This window comes from Siphateles boraxobius, unplaced genomic scaffold (assembly GCF_051911475.1).
Source record: "Siphateles boraxobius isolate OS27281-9 unplaced genomic scaffold, OSU_SipBor_1 5, whole genome shotgun sequence".
NCBI classification, from domain to species: Eukaryota; Metazoa; Chordata; class Actinopteri; order Cypriniformes; family Leuciscidae; genus Siphateles; species Siphateles boraxobius.
Genome location: NW_027509141.1, coordinates 10,767,553 through 10,784,282, shown reverse-complemented (window position 1 = coordinate 10,784,282; position 16,730 = coordinate 10,767,553). Strand labels below are relative to the sequence as shown.

Below are 16,730 nucleotides of genomic sequence, written 5' to 3'. Positions count from 1 at the left end.
CTGCAGACTGCAGAGACAAGGCGCAGATGGCCCGGAATGCTTGAGATGCTACAGCAAAAAGAAAACTGACTGAACAAAAGACTGAACATGAGCTATTTCCAATGTATATATATATATATATATATATATATATATATATATATATATATATATATATATATACACAGAGTATGTATATACACTAGGATGGAATGCTGTGTAAACTTGGGAGTTTTTCCACATTAACATGTCACATTCAATAATTATTATTTTCTGAACGATTATATAAATCATGGGGACATAAACCAGATTCAAGGTGTTTCTTTTAAAACATTGTTTCAAATACTGCAATGGGATTTAAATACCAATTTTGAGCTTTACACTAATTCTGGTGTGCATTCTGGTAAAAACCTTGTATTGAAACCCACAGTCTTAAGTTGTCTCCTTCAGTGATTTTTATTTATTTTGTTTTTATCTGAAAGATAAACATTTTGCTCAGTCATTCAAAAGTGCTTAGGAAAAATTACAACATTACATGTGCAGTTCTCATAAATCGGAGGAATTTTGCATCCAAAATGCATATTATTGCACAAAGACAATAAAAAGGCTTTTCCCATTTTGAAAATCTCATTTTAAAAATTCCTTTTAGAAATGTGTGTGTGGTAATAAACAATCTCAATAAATTAATATTAAAATTGGAATAATCTACATTAAAAAGTAATGGGGTTGACAGTCTTAGAGTTTATTTACTAGTCTGCGTTTAAGGTCATTTCACTTCCTTCAATATATATTTTTAACAAAGAGAACCACACCAATTCTATTCAGTAATATATATATATATATATATATATATATATATATGGTAATGGAGTTGAGAGGTCAGGTTTTCCTCTTCTCACAAAATATATGATAAAGTGAAAAGGGGATAAATGTATTTGTCCTAGTCGAGTTTTTAAAATTATTTTTATAATGATTATGCCTGTTTTTATTTGCTTAATTCAATAGTTATGAAGGCAACAGGGTTTAAAAATATGTGCACATGACACATTTATGTAAAGTGAATTACCATTGTGTATGAAATTCTATATAAAATAATCTTGCTTAAAACCTAAATGGTTAGTCAGCCATTTATTTTTAAATGTATTAGTATTGTATTATTTACGCATATGTTAACGAGAAACACAAAAGGTACTCATTTTACTGAATGTCCCAAATAACAGTATCAACCTTTTGTAAAAGGCTCAATTCCAAGGCACAAAGTAAAACTTAACGACACCAGCTTTCCGACCTTTAGATTAATCTTGTTCTTGGGAATGTTTCTTTGTCTGGGTGTCTACCTCAAAGCATTTTTTAAACTACAACAGGATACAGTTCATTTAGTAGGACTAGCAAGAACAAACCTCCCTGTGAGTAACAGAATCTGCTGCACATTTTCAGCCATCGATCTTTGAGATGACATCACTGATACACTCTCTGCTGAAGAACGACTGCAACATCTGCTGTGACGGCCACACAAATGGGAACTGTCCTAATTTATATAGCAAGAAACTGAGGATTGCTTAGCTAGTCTTTTAATGCTCACTTTGAGAATGAAGCTATTCAAAAGCCAACTTTCTTGTTATATTTGTTGTTATATTAATAGTTCACCAATTGTTTTTTTAATTCACTCACACTCACATCATTCTAAACTTATATGACAAAAATAATCTAGCCAGTTTTTCTCCCTCTTTTTTATCTTGATAGTGTCTGCTCACTGTATGAAAAAGAGCAGTGTGACCATCCTAACCATCGTTTTTTTGTGTTCTACAGAAAACAGAATAGAGTACAACAGCTGAGTTCCGGAAGAAAACATTCCATTCATTTTCGCCATAGGTTTTCTCCATCTCCGTGGTATTTGTTTCTGCTGAAGCCTGCATTATTTTAGCATATTTTTTAAATAATTGAGTAAAATGATTGTGAATTCCTGTTGAAAAACTACAAAACTCATGACGCTGTACAGGAAATTTCACCAATCAGAGTCGAAAAAATAAATGCATGCCAAAATAGATGTTTAGCTGCGCCCACTTCTATGAAGCACAGCGAATGACGTAATCGAGTTGATCTCTCTATGCTCTCATAACACTTGTGTTTGAATATATATATATATATATATATATATATATATATGCATATTTTGCAATAAACTTAAAATATATTGTTTTTATGTATACTTTATATTAGTGCTGTCTAATCGAATAATCACAATTAATCACATATAACAAACGTTTGTGTTTACATAATACATGTGTTTGTATATATATATATATGTGTGTGTGTGTGTGTGTGTGTGTGTGTTTGTGTGTGTGTGTGTGCATATAATAATATATATATATATATATATATATATATATATATATATATATATATATATATTATGAAAATATAAATTTTTATATTAGATGCAATTGATCGATTACATTAGTAAATGAGTGTTTTTATTGAGTGTCATTTCTTTCCCTCAATAAAGCCATTAAAGGGTTAGTTCACCCAAAAATGAAAATTCTGTCAGTATTTACTCACCCTCATGTTGTTGCAACCTCGTAAGACCTTCGTTCATCTTCGGAACATGAGTTAAGATATTTTTGATTAAATCTGAGAGCTGGATCACTCCTCCATAGGCTTCTTCGGGGATTGAAAATTGCCAGCCCCGAAAAGTTATTAAAGACATTGTTAAAATAGTCCAAGTGACTACAGTGGCTCAATCTTAAGTTTATCAAGCGACGAGAATACATTTTGTTAGCAAAAACAAACAAAAATAACGACTTTATTTCAACTATTCATTTCCTTCTCTGTAGGCCTCTAGTCAGTTAACAGTGTGATAGCGTAAAGCTACGTCACACGTAGACTCACTATTGGCCGACGCTGGTCATGTGGGTGATGCGTGTGACATACAACAACAGAAGCTTACGCTATTACACTAGTGAACTGACTCGAGGCCTGGAGAGAAGGAAATGAATAGTTGATATAAAGTCATTATTGTTTTTTGTTTTTGCGAACAAAAAGTATTCTCGTCGCTTGATAAACTTAAGATTGAGCCACTGTAGTCACTTGGACTATTTTAACGATGTCTCTAACCCTTTAAGAAGCCAACAGAGTCTTGTACGTTTGTCTGATTTTCAAAAGCATTTTTGTTTCAAATCAAAGTGTGTAGTGTTCACCTCATAGCTGATTGGCTTGGTGCCAGGGTTATAAGTCTTTAATAAAGAATTTTTAAAAAATCCCTATGGAAAAAATGTTTGGAAAAAATACTCCCGGCACTGTTGCACTCTATGTCATATAAGTTTAGAATAACATGAAGGTGGGTTAATAGCAACATAATTTTCTTTTTGGGTGAATTAACCTTGTCATTGTTAAAACAACTTCAGTTCCAGTAAGTGAAAGAGAGACCTGTTATCTAAAGTCAACGTGGGAAAAACATAGTCTGCGTGATCAGCGTCACCACTCTACCGCCATCTTGAATTTAGATCAACGATGATGATCAGAGATTCAGGAGTAAAACAGAAGAAAGGAGATGAGTAACAGTGATGATTCTTTTCATCTTTGTTTTCAAAGATCCGAGACTAGAACATCTCAGAGGCGAATCCACAACTCCATCTCTCTCTTTCATCCATCAGTCTGATCGAATCTTTCAGACTCGAAACAAAAGCAAGAGAAGTGAAACAAAGATGGTTATAATAGGGGCCTGTATCTCGTCAAGATATCACCCCCTCAAGATCTCCTAAACAACCACATTACAGAGAAACAGTCCTAGGAGCGCCAGAGAGCCGAATCGTAAATATTCCACAGCACAATTCTGTTTAGATTTGATATGCGCTTTAACAAGAAGATAAGGTGTAAGGTCTGATTTCAGTGGGTCTGCTGTGACCTCCTGCTGCTGTACCCATCATTTCACCAACCAGCTTGACACCAAACAAGATAAGAGAGAGCCAGAGCCAGAGACACAACACACAGAGACTCATGTGGGCTACATCCACTGAAAACCTGCAAACACTCAGGAACGTGTAATAAGAGCTGGTCTTCATCACTGTCAATTAAAGCAATGCATAGTTGTCTTCTCAGCTGAAACTGTCCATGAAAGAGCAGGCATTTTCCCTCTAATGCCATCAGTGTTGAGGAAGCAACTTTTGAAACTGCAGGCTTCTCCTAAATAAGTAGTTAGCTACAACTAACAAAAGGTAACTCACTACACTGAACCTGCTTATTATCTACCAGCATATATTGACGGAATATATATTCACTGAAAAAATGCTGATTTGCTGCTAATTTGTTAAGATAAAATTTTTACTTGAATAAAACTAGATACATTAAATGTTATTACATGAAGCACAATTTTAATTTACCTAAAAAAAAAAATGCTGCAGTTTCGGTTGTCTAAAACTTCTGCATAAATGCTTGAAATGACATGTGTTTACTAATTTTATTTATGCAATGTTTATCTTGCACAAACCAATGAGGATGATATATTTGGACTACTAAAATGTTCAATAAGACCTTCTGTAAACTATGGAAGCTTGTTACTGCCACAGAATAAAACATTTTAAAAGATAATTGTGAATTTTAATCTCACAATTGCGAGTTTACATCTCACAATTCTGACATTTTTTTCTCAGAATTGCGAGATATAAACTAACAATTACAAGTTATAAAGTCAGAATTGCTAGATATAAAGTCACACAATCAGAATTGTGAGATATAAACTGGCAATTGTGACTTTTTTCTCGCAATTGCGAGTTTATATCTCACAGTTCTGACTTTATAACTCACAAATGCGACTTTATATCACACAATTTTATTACTCAATTTTGAGTTTATATCACGCAATTCTGACTTTTTTTAACTCATGTGAACTCGCAATTGCGAGACAAAATACAGAATTGGGAGATTAAAAGTTGTAATTACCTTTATTATTTTTTATTCTATGTCGGAAACAAGCTTCCAAAGGGAACTGTCAAAACTACCTACCTTGTAGTTTTTCTTTAAATGGCATTTGTAATATTTTTACCACAAAAACAAAAGCAGATCAAACTTTTGTGGAACGTTTTAGTTTAGGCTTAAAATAACATAGGATAGAAAACATTACCACAGTGTTTTAACAGCTTTAAAAAAAACTGAACTATTATAGGAAAACAGCTATCACTATCACACGACTCAAAAATGTTAAGTTTGTGCTGCTGCCTATTTTAGTTAGGTGTTCCCCAACTGAATGCCACACGAAGGCCTTCCTTGTGTTAATCAGCTTTATGCAGGTGATTAGGGCTAAATGCAAAACAATGCAAATGAATTGACAACGTGAAGGAATTTCAGTCACTTTTTCATTGGATTCATCCACACCCACAAGTCTATTATCCCGAAACCATGCTGCAAGCTCACTAACACTAACAGAGACCAATGACACAATGTTTTGTATCATCCAGACCTTGCGGGAAGAACAGGAAACAAAGTAACATGTGACTGGCCCTGTTTGATTTTTGCATGACAAACACCAATCAGGAGGCAGCTGTGATGAGGCTTAATCCATTAAAACCAGCGTCTCCTCCCGGTTAAATCCTAATGAGGATTTAAAGAGCTCGGCTGCAGGGGGCCGTTGGACAACAGACACACCTTGCTGAGCAGTCTGCCCCCGACCCACTATTCTCCTTTCTTATCGTACAGATCAGGAGGAGGGCTGATGAAAGACGGTGAAGACGAATGCGGGCGTATTGACCCCCCCGGCCGCTCGGCATTATGGGAAGTCTGATCCCTCAGTCTGATAGAAAACCCCTGGGTAAGAGGAAAAACAAAAAGCAGGAGACAAGAAGAAGAAAGACACAAAGAGAGCTGTGTAGTCTGAAGTATAAAACCGAAAACAAAGGAATCCGAGATCTGGATCCAAGATCTTAATAAAGAAGCTTAATACGGGCGAATTCAGATATATTGATATTGACGGAACGTCGATATGAACAAAAAGCCACAGGGCTGAGGCTGAGGGGAATTGGCTTTAGCCGCTCAAAGATAATCAGTTTCGCTAGTTTAAATGTTTCCTTGCAAAGAGTAACTGCACAGATGGGATTTTGAGGCATGTGAAAGGCTTGTCCACACTTGTCCGTCTCTAAAGAGAATGGCACTTTTTCACAGCAGGATCCACATAATTTAATCAGACCCTTCAGTAAGAAACAAATCTGTGACGAATCTTGCACAGGGTAGAATGAGTCGGTTGCTGATTCCAAATTACATGACAAAAATTGTAGTTAAAATTGTAATCCATTATATTACACATTTAAAGTAATGTAATTTGACTACTATTATTACTTTTTTATCTCACTCATCTCAATTATCACATTGATTTGAATAGGATAATCTTGTACCGTATTGATATAAAATACAAAGAAAAATAAAATATATTTTATTCTTTATCAATAACATGAAGTGGATTAAAAATTGCATTACTTTGTCGGCACCGATAGCCTCGTGGGCAGCGCATTAACATAGCACTGTTGTGCTTCAGGTGACCCGAGTTTGAATCCCAGCTTGTGGACCTTTCACGATCTTGCTTGCTGTCCACTCTATACTATCCTTTCACAATAAAGGCAAAAACCACCAAAAGTAAATCTAAAAATAAAAAAAATAAAAAAACATTACATCAGGGTTTCTCTGGGGCATCGTGAGTTTAATGAAAAGATTGATACAAAAATAAATAAAATAAAATAAAAACAATTAAAATAAATACTTACTAAAAATTAAAAAAATATGTTTACCTGCATGTCAACTGGCCATTAACCTATATCAGATCACAGTGAACTTAATTTCATTATTATTATTGGCTTAGTTGTATTATTGACCTATCTTATTGACTTAAATCTCAGGGGGTAATTCAAGTAAGTATATTAGGTCAAAGAGGTTCAGCTGAAAAAAAATTGGGGAATCTCTATTATGAGACTAACATGTAATCATGTAATCAATAAAAACCCAAGATTACAAGTATTTTAACAGGTAATATAATGAAATTACAAGTACTTAATTTTTGGAAACTGATTCCGTAATACAAATTACATTTAATCAGTTGCAACCCAGCCTAAACTGGTCTACAAGACTGGCCGAGCTGGTTAGGCTAGTCTATTTTGATGGTTCAGGAAGTGTTTTGGGCATTTCTCAACTGTCCGTGCTTGGGAACCAGCAAAGACCAGGGAAATCCCTTAGGCAGGTTTTTTTTTTTTTTTTTTTTGCAGGTTTAACAATACCAAAATGGATCTAGATCCCGGATCAAGAAAAATAATTAGAAAATAGCCAGTTCTATTATTTTTGTTTCACTTACATTCCCCAGAATAGACATAAAATCACAATACAAAACACATTTTTCCCTTAAATACTTGCTTGACACATGAGGAGACAAATGCACAACCCCGTCAATCAAAGAACCTGGAGAGATCAGCTCTAATGCTGTCTGTGTGTGAGTTCAGAGAGACCAACAGCCCAGAGACATGGAGAAAAGGACAGAAGATGAGAGAGAGACACGTGGGTGGGGGAAAGACCGGGAGAGTGAGACAGCTAGACAGCAACAGAAACAACTCAACAAACCTTTATATGAGCATTTCCACATAAAACAACAACAACAAAAACTAAAACAACCAGCCTTCATCTCATGATGCAACACAAAACTTATATTTGTGGACTCACACAAGCACACACACATAGATATATACATATACAGAACTGCCATTCTAGACGTCCCTGTGACATATTTTTACTGTTAATCAGCAGACATTCAACTGAGGTGTTTAAAGACTCGAGATAGACAGCTCATTTCCTGTCAGAGAGACAGATGGCTCATTTCTGCCAGAAAGACAGACGGCTCGTTTCAGACAGAGAGACAGACAGCTCATTTCAGTCAGAGTTTGAAGGCAAGAGGGACAGCAGCTGTCCAAATAAGGGGCACATTTGAGGTGGAAAATGTGATTTTAAGGTTACACTTGAATAGGGAAGAGTCTTAACCTTTGGGAGATGATTCAAATGTAACAAGGATTTGTAGAATTGTGGTGGGTGATACAAACAAAATTCACAGTATAAGTAATTTCACAACACAGTTACTGTGCATATATATTTTTGTACCTATGTTTTTGTTTTTATGTTATTTTGGAAAATTTTGGAATATATTGGGAATATTTTAACCCCTTAGCTGTCACCCCCCTTTTGATAATTGACATTAAAATGCACTATACAAACTTAAATGGTGAAGCACTTCAATAAATTAAAGTATGAAAAAGCTATGGAAGTTATAATTTACAGTAAATCAAATATACTTTTATTAATATATTTTTTTAATATAAAATAAATATTTTACAAAATATGTTTTACTATAAAATTACTATAAAATGAAAGCCATATATCTAACCAAGTTGTGTTCCAAATTTCAAGTTGATATCACAAAATTGAAGTGCCCATGAGATTTTGTTTAGGCGTAGTACCAAAAATAGCCACCTGGTGCCATTGCATTCCATTGAATTTAATTGTATGCATTCTGCTGTAACAAATTCATAAATTTCTATCCAAATATCACTTCTGTCACTAAATATGGAACCTTGAGACTCAGACCTTTCTGACAATATGTGTTTTGTCAATATTAGAAAAGGTTTTGATAATAAATTATGAAAGATGATGCCCAAAAGGGGAGGGGCCTAATAAAAAATACCGTTTCTATGGTAACGCAACATCCAATTTCAAAAAGTTTTTCACAGGATGAATTCTGAGTTCGTAAGCTTTCAAATGATACCTAATTTATGATAACTTCGAAAATATGTGATATAATAATAATAAACAAAATTATTATATATATATATATATATATATATATATATATATATATATATATATATATATATATATATATATATATATATATATATATAATATATATATATAATATATATTATACTTTTTAGAGGACTTCTTACTTTACTTTTTAAAATATAATTTTATCTTTTTTTATTGACAAATACTAGATTATGTTTTATTATGAAGTTTTAGCATTAAAAACCAAAGTTTCAATTATTAAAAGTGTGTGCGTCAACTTTTTTGTGACAAATGTCCGAAACTCCTGTAATGACGTCGATTTATTGAGGCGCACTCTTGTCATAAATTCATATATTACTGTTCAAACATAATTTGTAAGAAAATACAGTGCTAAAATATCTATTTAGGAGTCTTAGACCTTTCCAATGATATATAGTTTGTCATAATTAGATTAGGATTTAATAGTAATATAGCGAAGTAAAGTTAGATATTAAGATGAGATTATCTGATAATGTCCCTTTTAAAACTCAGGACAGAAATCAACATTTTTTTTTTTTTTAAATAGTTTCACATTACATAACAATACTAAAAACTTAAAATAATAGTAGTAGTAATAATAATAATAATAATAATAATAACAATAATAAAAGGATGGTTTTGTAAAATTATGCAGTAAAGCATGCAGATAGAACAGCGTTTCCCAAACGGGGTGCCGCGGCACCCTGGTATGGGGTGCCTTCTGGCAAGAGCAGGGGTGCCGTGTAAAAACTCCATTAAACATTTTAAAATTGCTAAAATGTGTAAAAAAAAAATGTATCATCAATCTCGCATCGTCGGAAGCGTCTAATAACAACAAATAATGCACACAAATTTATAATAAAAAATGCAAATCATAAGTTTTCTGCGTTCGTTGAATTGCGGGGGTTCCGCATGATTTCATTCTCGTGCTTCATTCCCAGCGTCCACACATAAAGCTGCCTCTTTTTCATGGCTTGTTGCGCTTACGGTCAAATACACACGAAACAATTTCACAACGTCCGTCTTGCCGCATATTCACAAACACATCGGTTATGTTCGTGCTGCTGTCAACGGTAACGCGTGCGATTAATGTTTTTCAGTTTTACGCGTTAAAAAATATTTAAACACAATTAACGCAGCATCCGTTTTTTCTGTTATCCTTTGGCTAGCCTTACATTATATAATCACGTTCTTATTCATGCAAATGCTTTTAAACCATGCAACCGCGAAAAGACAAAAGAGAACGCGCTGTCTGCGAATGTCCTGCTGACACAGGACGACGCGCATCGCGTGCCACAATCAACTTCTCTTTCGTGCTTGAACGAATAATAACACACAGTTATGCCAAAATGTCCGTTTTGTTGAGTATCCTCATGAGAGCAGTCTTAAATTAGTTAAAATCTTAAATTAGAGTTGTGAGAAGATTGGACGCGTGTGAGATAAACAAGTGCAGCAGTGACAACAGAATCAAAGAACAGGTAACAGAGAAAATTACTCACTGCTCTTGACTAAAGAACGCTTGTAGCTTTAATAAGGATTCATCTATATTTAATTTATTATTTATGCAGTGAAGACTGTAAAGTGTTTGATAACTTTATTCAATTTCTGTGTATTTCCTGACATCAGTGGCAGTATTGGTATCAGTGATACTGGGCTTCATTCATAAAAAAGATGCCATTAAACAATTATTTAAAATATACTGTCTTTATGTTGTTTATACAATAATTTGGAGATTAACTGTGAAATTATTACATTATAAAATATATTAAAAACAAGCTATCTTGTGCAATTATAACAAAATTATCCCAATATAAAAACACAAATAGGCCTATACTGAGTGAGCAAACATTTAGGTGAGATTTGCAATGGTAATTGAGCAATGTTTTGCTGAATTATGAATAAAAGCCTTAATTAAATATGTCATCATGCAAAGTGATCTCTGCAGAAGAAATTAATGATTTCCTAGACTTTAAATGGATGGACAAAAAAATTGATAATATTAAAAAATATCTATATGACAGTAGGCCTATATACGGGAGCTATTCCCTGTGGTATTGAAAATCAATACATTTCAAGGTATAGTATCAAAGTATTATCGTGACAACACTAGTGTAGGGTGCCACACATTTTTTTAAATTTTCAAAGGGTGCCTCGACTGAAAAAAGTTTGGGAAACACTGAGATAGAAAGTTGTACAGATATGGTGTTGGCACATTTCGAACATTATGCGGTGTATATCGTTCAGCTCTTGCTAATGGTGAGAGTTTTCATCTCAAACATTTTCATATGCTTTGGAGACATGCAAATGACCTACTTATGCATATCGTGTTTCGAATCCGGGAAAAAAATCAATAGGGAAGACCTTTAAATATCTAAAAAGATTGACCAAATCTCCAATTCTGAGTTAAAAACCGCAGTTGAAATGGAGGCATCATAGGTCAAGATTCCAATTGCCTTCCACAAAAAAAGAACATCATGAAAGGAAACCATTCACTCGAAGAAAAACTGGGTTATATATTTGCCTAATAGAGGCAGGTGAAAGTTAGCTCTCTGTAAATCAAAAGTTCAATCTTTAATTCTATTTTGTCAAAAGGCTACAGCCGCCAAGAATGCTGTAAATTCTTAAATGTGTGATTTGCCTGTCTGGGAGTCACACAGAAGCTGTTCTGATATGAATTAAGATGGAAATAAAGTGTTTTTATGAATACAGGCGGGTGGCCACCGTTCGAGGCCATGGTTCCCTGCTATTCCTTCTGAATGAGCCCAAGGCAGCAGGACACGGACGGATATTATTCAGTCCTTTCCATAATTAAAAAAAAAGAACAGCTCATATTACTCACAATCCTTACCGGCAAATTGTCTAGACATATGAAGCAAAGCTTTCTTTCAGAACTACTTAGCCCCATCGTGAAATAAGCCAGTGACAGTGTGTTTAAAGGAAACTGTAATTGCTGGTAAATAATGATGCTAATTTATCAGACAATAAACTTGCACCACATTACTGTACATGAATGAGTCAATATGAGTGCTGTTGTATTTTATAGTAAGTACTAAAAAAAAATCTTTACTCCGAAAATGCAGACACAAATGCTTGGCCAAAATGTCACTTTATTTTTACAAAACTATGTGAGACTGAAACAATACTTATTACTTAATACTTAAAGAACATTAATCATGTTCTGACACTGAAATTGAGATTGTGTAAAAGTGTCTGCATTCACATAAGTGAATGAAACAAAGATCTATCGGCTGAGGAAAGACAACAACACCGATTTTTTTACATTATTAATAAAGATAGTTGGTCATTCTCAGTTTTATTAAAGTATCATTATGCATATTATATAACAAGTAGTTGCAATGTGTTTTCAGGCCTTTAAAATCCATCCCATATTATTATGACAATTTTTTTCAGTTTTAAGGTTTATCATAAAATGACTCACTCTTGTAAAGCAGTAATATCGCTACGATTATCAAATAATCATTAGGAGCTCAGACTAAAATAGAATTCAGGAAATACAACCCTGATTCATTTCTATAAGAGCACAATGCCACATTTCATGGCATTCAATGGCAGACATACTATCAATAAAACGGCTCCACAATACTTCATCACTGCTTTACGTTTCAGCTTCATAAAATACCAGAAAATGTATTTTGAGAAGATGCACAGAATACAAATGAGTTACATCCGAACTTATAGACAGCGTTCGGCCCACGAAATGAAATCAGAAAGATGAGATCTGAAGTTTCTAGGCTGTACTCGAGAGAAACAGGGAGCAAACCCTCAAGCAATCAATCTTTCAAAGTTTCTGCACAAGCAGAAACTTCCAGCCATGGCTATGGCAGTAACCCATTTAATTCAATTATAAAAATGCATTAAAAAGATATTACGGCAGGGACAGAGTGTAATGAGGCGTGTTTACTTGAGGATATTGTTTATAATGAGCAGTTGTAGGGTTTAGGCCTATAGTTAGAACAGGACATGCGAGTAAACAGACGGAGATGAGATGAGGGAAAACTCGGAAACACTGTATGGTCTTTCTTTTAATTTAATCAAAAAGAAAAGGAAGGCAAGCTCTGTGTTAATGCATACAGCTTCCCAAGAACCTCAGGCTATCTGTCTGGAAGGAAACAGTCATTATTTATCTGAGCTATCAGAAATGGTGTCTGCTTCAAACATCCACCTCATAAAAGAACAAAAAACGGCACCATAAACACAAGAACAGCATTAAACCGATTACTAATTCGGTTGATAACAAAAAATGTTGCTTTTACGAAAGATTTGTGATATTTTGAAGGGGAAAAAGGTCTTACCGTCAGAACTTTGTACAACCGTCAAGACGAACACCAGGCCACAGAGGACCAAAGACTTCCATTCTGAACATCCCATGCTGGCTCTGACTGGACTTGCCGCTTTCCACATGTCTGGGTCAAAATCACTGTAGTCACAACGATCCAGGAAAGTCACTCTGAGAGATAACCATCATTGACCTCCAAGCCTGCAAGAAAACCACAGTGGACTGTCAGTCTTTGGCTGTCGATGAAGAGCTCCTCCAGCATAAAAACGTCCTCCTTTAAGCTGCTCCAGTCTCACTCGCCTCAGTTCCTTCACAGATTTTTGTTTTTTTTCCAGGAGTAAAATTCACACAGATTTCCTCCCAGGTGTAGAAACCATCTATTGGAAGGTGACTGAGACCTGAAAAAGCACCTCCCGCATTACAAACAAGCCATTTACCTCAAAGCCTGTCGTTACCGTTTATCTGACTCTCTTCTCCCAAACCTGTTCCGCTACCATCCTTTTCTGAGAGAAAGCAGGTTTCTCGTCCACTAAAGCCCAGCACATATTCTCCAGCTAAAGAGAACGCTGTCATATACAGTATCTCATATTTTGAATGTTTTCCTTCTCTGCATGTTTACACCCTCCACCGGCCTCCCATAAAACACACTCACAGCCTCATGGGAAACATCGTCACTCTAGTAACGAGCCACTTAGGAGCCCATTAAAAACAGTGTGTGCACCCCCCTAGGTTTCTTGAAGATACACTAAATATATCTCTGCACCCTTTAATACACCATTGCATTACAATGCATTTCCTCATGTCTATTCAAAAAAAAAAAAAATTGTATTGGAATTTTTGCTTCTTGGATTGTCATATATATGGTTATGAGGTGAGAAAAGTATTCACTGAATAGTACATTTTGGTATGATCAGACAAAGAATGTCTAAATGCTAATGCATTGTATTAAACATAACAAGGTTTTGGCCTCCTATCATTAGTATTCAAGAGTCAACTATATGACTATAAATAGTGTAGTGTGTAATAAATAGCACACGCACCCGTATACACACACACACACACACACACACCCACACACACACACACACATACGTGTATATAGTGTTATATATACCAACGTAAGTGTGTTTTGCTAGTTTCAGCCCGACGCAGTTATCATTTTCACGTCCTGCACCACGATGTTTAAATAGCAAATGCATTTGCACCCATTTGTGCACCCATGGGTGTTCTGGTCTGAAAACGAGGTGTGTTCAGGCCCACTGTTGCTATTGAAATAGATTCCGCCATTGACCAACTGAAACCTGGTCTAAAGTCAATGGCACAATATTTATTTGTTATTTAAGGAGCGCGTTAGTAATATGCACCTATAGGCGGGTCCACAACGCATGTACACTTTGTCCAGTAAATGGTACGCTTTAACCTCGCGCACAAGCAGATCCATTTCCTCGCTAGAGAAGCGTTAGATTTTTCTGCTTGCAAAAACCGCCATGTAAATAGCGAATCCGCCATGGCACGAGCGCAACTGGCTTTTAAAGTGAATGGGATATGAGACTCTGATTGGTTTATTGCATGTTACGCGCTTTGGGTGTACAGTAGTAAATATGAAAGCACTATATAAATGCCTCATTCATTCATTCATTAATTTTTCCGTCGTTAAACTAGCAAAAGTGGATTCGGACATGCCCTAAGTGCACTTGCACTGTAAGCTTTAGACCATGTGCTTAGATCGTTAAAATAGTTTCCTATATAACACCATATATATATATATATATATATATATATATATATATAGTGCATATAAGTGCACTTAGGGCGTGTCTGAATCCACTTTTGCTAGTTTAACGATGGGAAAAATGGCCGGTGCATGGTCTAAAAGGGTTGCCCCATTCTCTTAATGAGTAATGGGTGTGTTTTGGGCGTAACGAGCAATAAACCAATCAGAGTCTCATCTCCCATTGCTTTTAAAAGCCACTATATATATATATATATATATATATATATATATATATGACTATACAAATTATATGGTTATACAGTCATGTAAAATGCACATGTTAAAGTCCCTATAAGATATATACCATCATCAAATTAAATAATATTTTTAATAGAAAGTTTATAATAAATTTTGATAATTAATATATTTAAGCTGGAAAAGACTTAATTGATGATATTTGTGTTTGGTTTGCATCAAATATTGTGGACACCAACAATACACCTTTCATGGAAAGACTCAAATGGTGGGCGTAGCAGCGTTAGCATTAGCATTAGCAAAATAACTGCGCAATACTGTGGAGTCCCAGTAGGTTCTGAAAGAGAGTATATTTTCTCCCTAAAATCATCTCACAACAGTTAGCAGTGAGGAAAATAAATGCATAAAGGATAAGGGTTGATCCCTACATAGTCAAAGGGTGTTTGACTAAATCAACGACAACAGCTCCGTACTTTCATATCTCCGTCTCACGCTGTGAGCGGTTAACATGCTGATCAGTCTCCAGAAGCTGAGCCATGGACGAAGGCGGCCCGCCTGACTCCCGCGCTCCTCATTAAACGTGTTGAGGTCTCTCCCCTCCACGGGAGGCCTTATCTCCCTAAGCTGCAGCAAAGACCGCCGATCAACACCTGTTAAGTGCTTCAAACAAATACTGCCGTTCCATCGCTGACGCGGCACAGCGGGAAAGCCTGTTGTCGCCATTATGTGTGTTTTGTATTCGCAAATCAAATTAAAAACTCTAATCATGACAAATTAAGACAGCAACCATCCATCTTCAAAGGATCCAGGCCGGGATGTTTGATACCGGCACTTCCTTTGATTATGGAGCAAACCGGGCTGCCGTTTTATGCCGAAAGCTTCACTGAATCGTGTTGCTTCCGTAGAAACTAGCAAAGCTATACAAGGGCTGTGATCGATGGAGAGGTCTAGACCCAGAAGGCTTTTTCACAGCTGTGTACATCTGCTTCAACAGATCCGCAACACTTAGGGTTCCTCAACAAAACAGTTGCATGAAATAAAAAGAGGAACTTTGAAAGAACATTCCACTTCTCCGGGTGCGAAGAGGGTCCGTTAAAATCAGAGCTGAAAGGCCAGTTTGAGATGTTAATGCCAAAACAGAGAAACAAAGGGCAGATGTGTAATTATGCGGCCGTCTTTCTCCCAAGCGGGAGTGAGACCCACCGGAGAATAGAGGAGGAGCCATCCATTCAGATGGGGGGGGTGCAGGAATAATGCACAAGAGGCAAGGCCGAAGGGGGGCGGAGGGGGGTTTACAAACTTTACAATGTGAGATTGACAGCTTGCAAGTCTCGCTTGACCTCTGAATTAACCCCCAAGCTTTCAATGAACTACAAAAAGAGCCATGAGATTGATGGTCAAAGAATATGACAAGTGTATAAAAAATGGGCCCATAAACAGGGACACGCATTCGCACAATAGATCTCAAACACACCAACGTCGGGACAAAGCACACAAGCTGACAAGCTAAATATTCAGAAAGGGGAATTCATGATACATATCTTTTTCAGTTAGATAAGGTGATTTTTTTTTTTTTTTTTTACATTCCATCAGACCGATTATATTTAAGTGTTAACAAATTGCAAACTTACATTTCATGATCTAGCTAAATTGTTATGTTGG

At 35.6% G+C, this 16,730-nt stretch overlaps 1 protein-coding gene across 26 annotated transcripts in view; it reads right to left on the bottom strand.

Annotated features, from left to right (window-relative positions):
- The window catches only part of adgrl2a (adhesion G protein-coupled receptor L2a), a 139,779-nt gene that overhangs the window by 103,448 nt on the left and 19,601 nt on the right, over positions 1-16,730 (bottom strand). For all 26 annotated transcript variants that reach the window (XR_013194829.1, XR_013194830.1, XR_013194827.1 and 23 more), the window contains exon 2: positions 13,116-13,300. Coding sequence is in view for 22 of the 26 variants with exons in the window: in XM_077202789.1 (XP_077058904.1) it covers positions 13,116-13,224 (109 nt within the window). In the remaining 4 variants the exon portion in view is untranslated. The remainder of the gene's footprint in view (positions 1-13,115; positions 13,301-16,730) is intronic.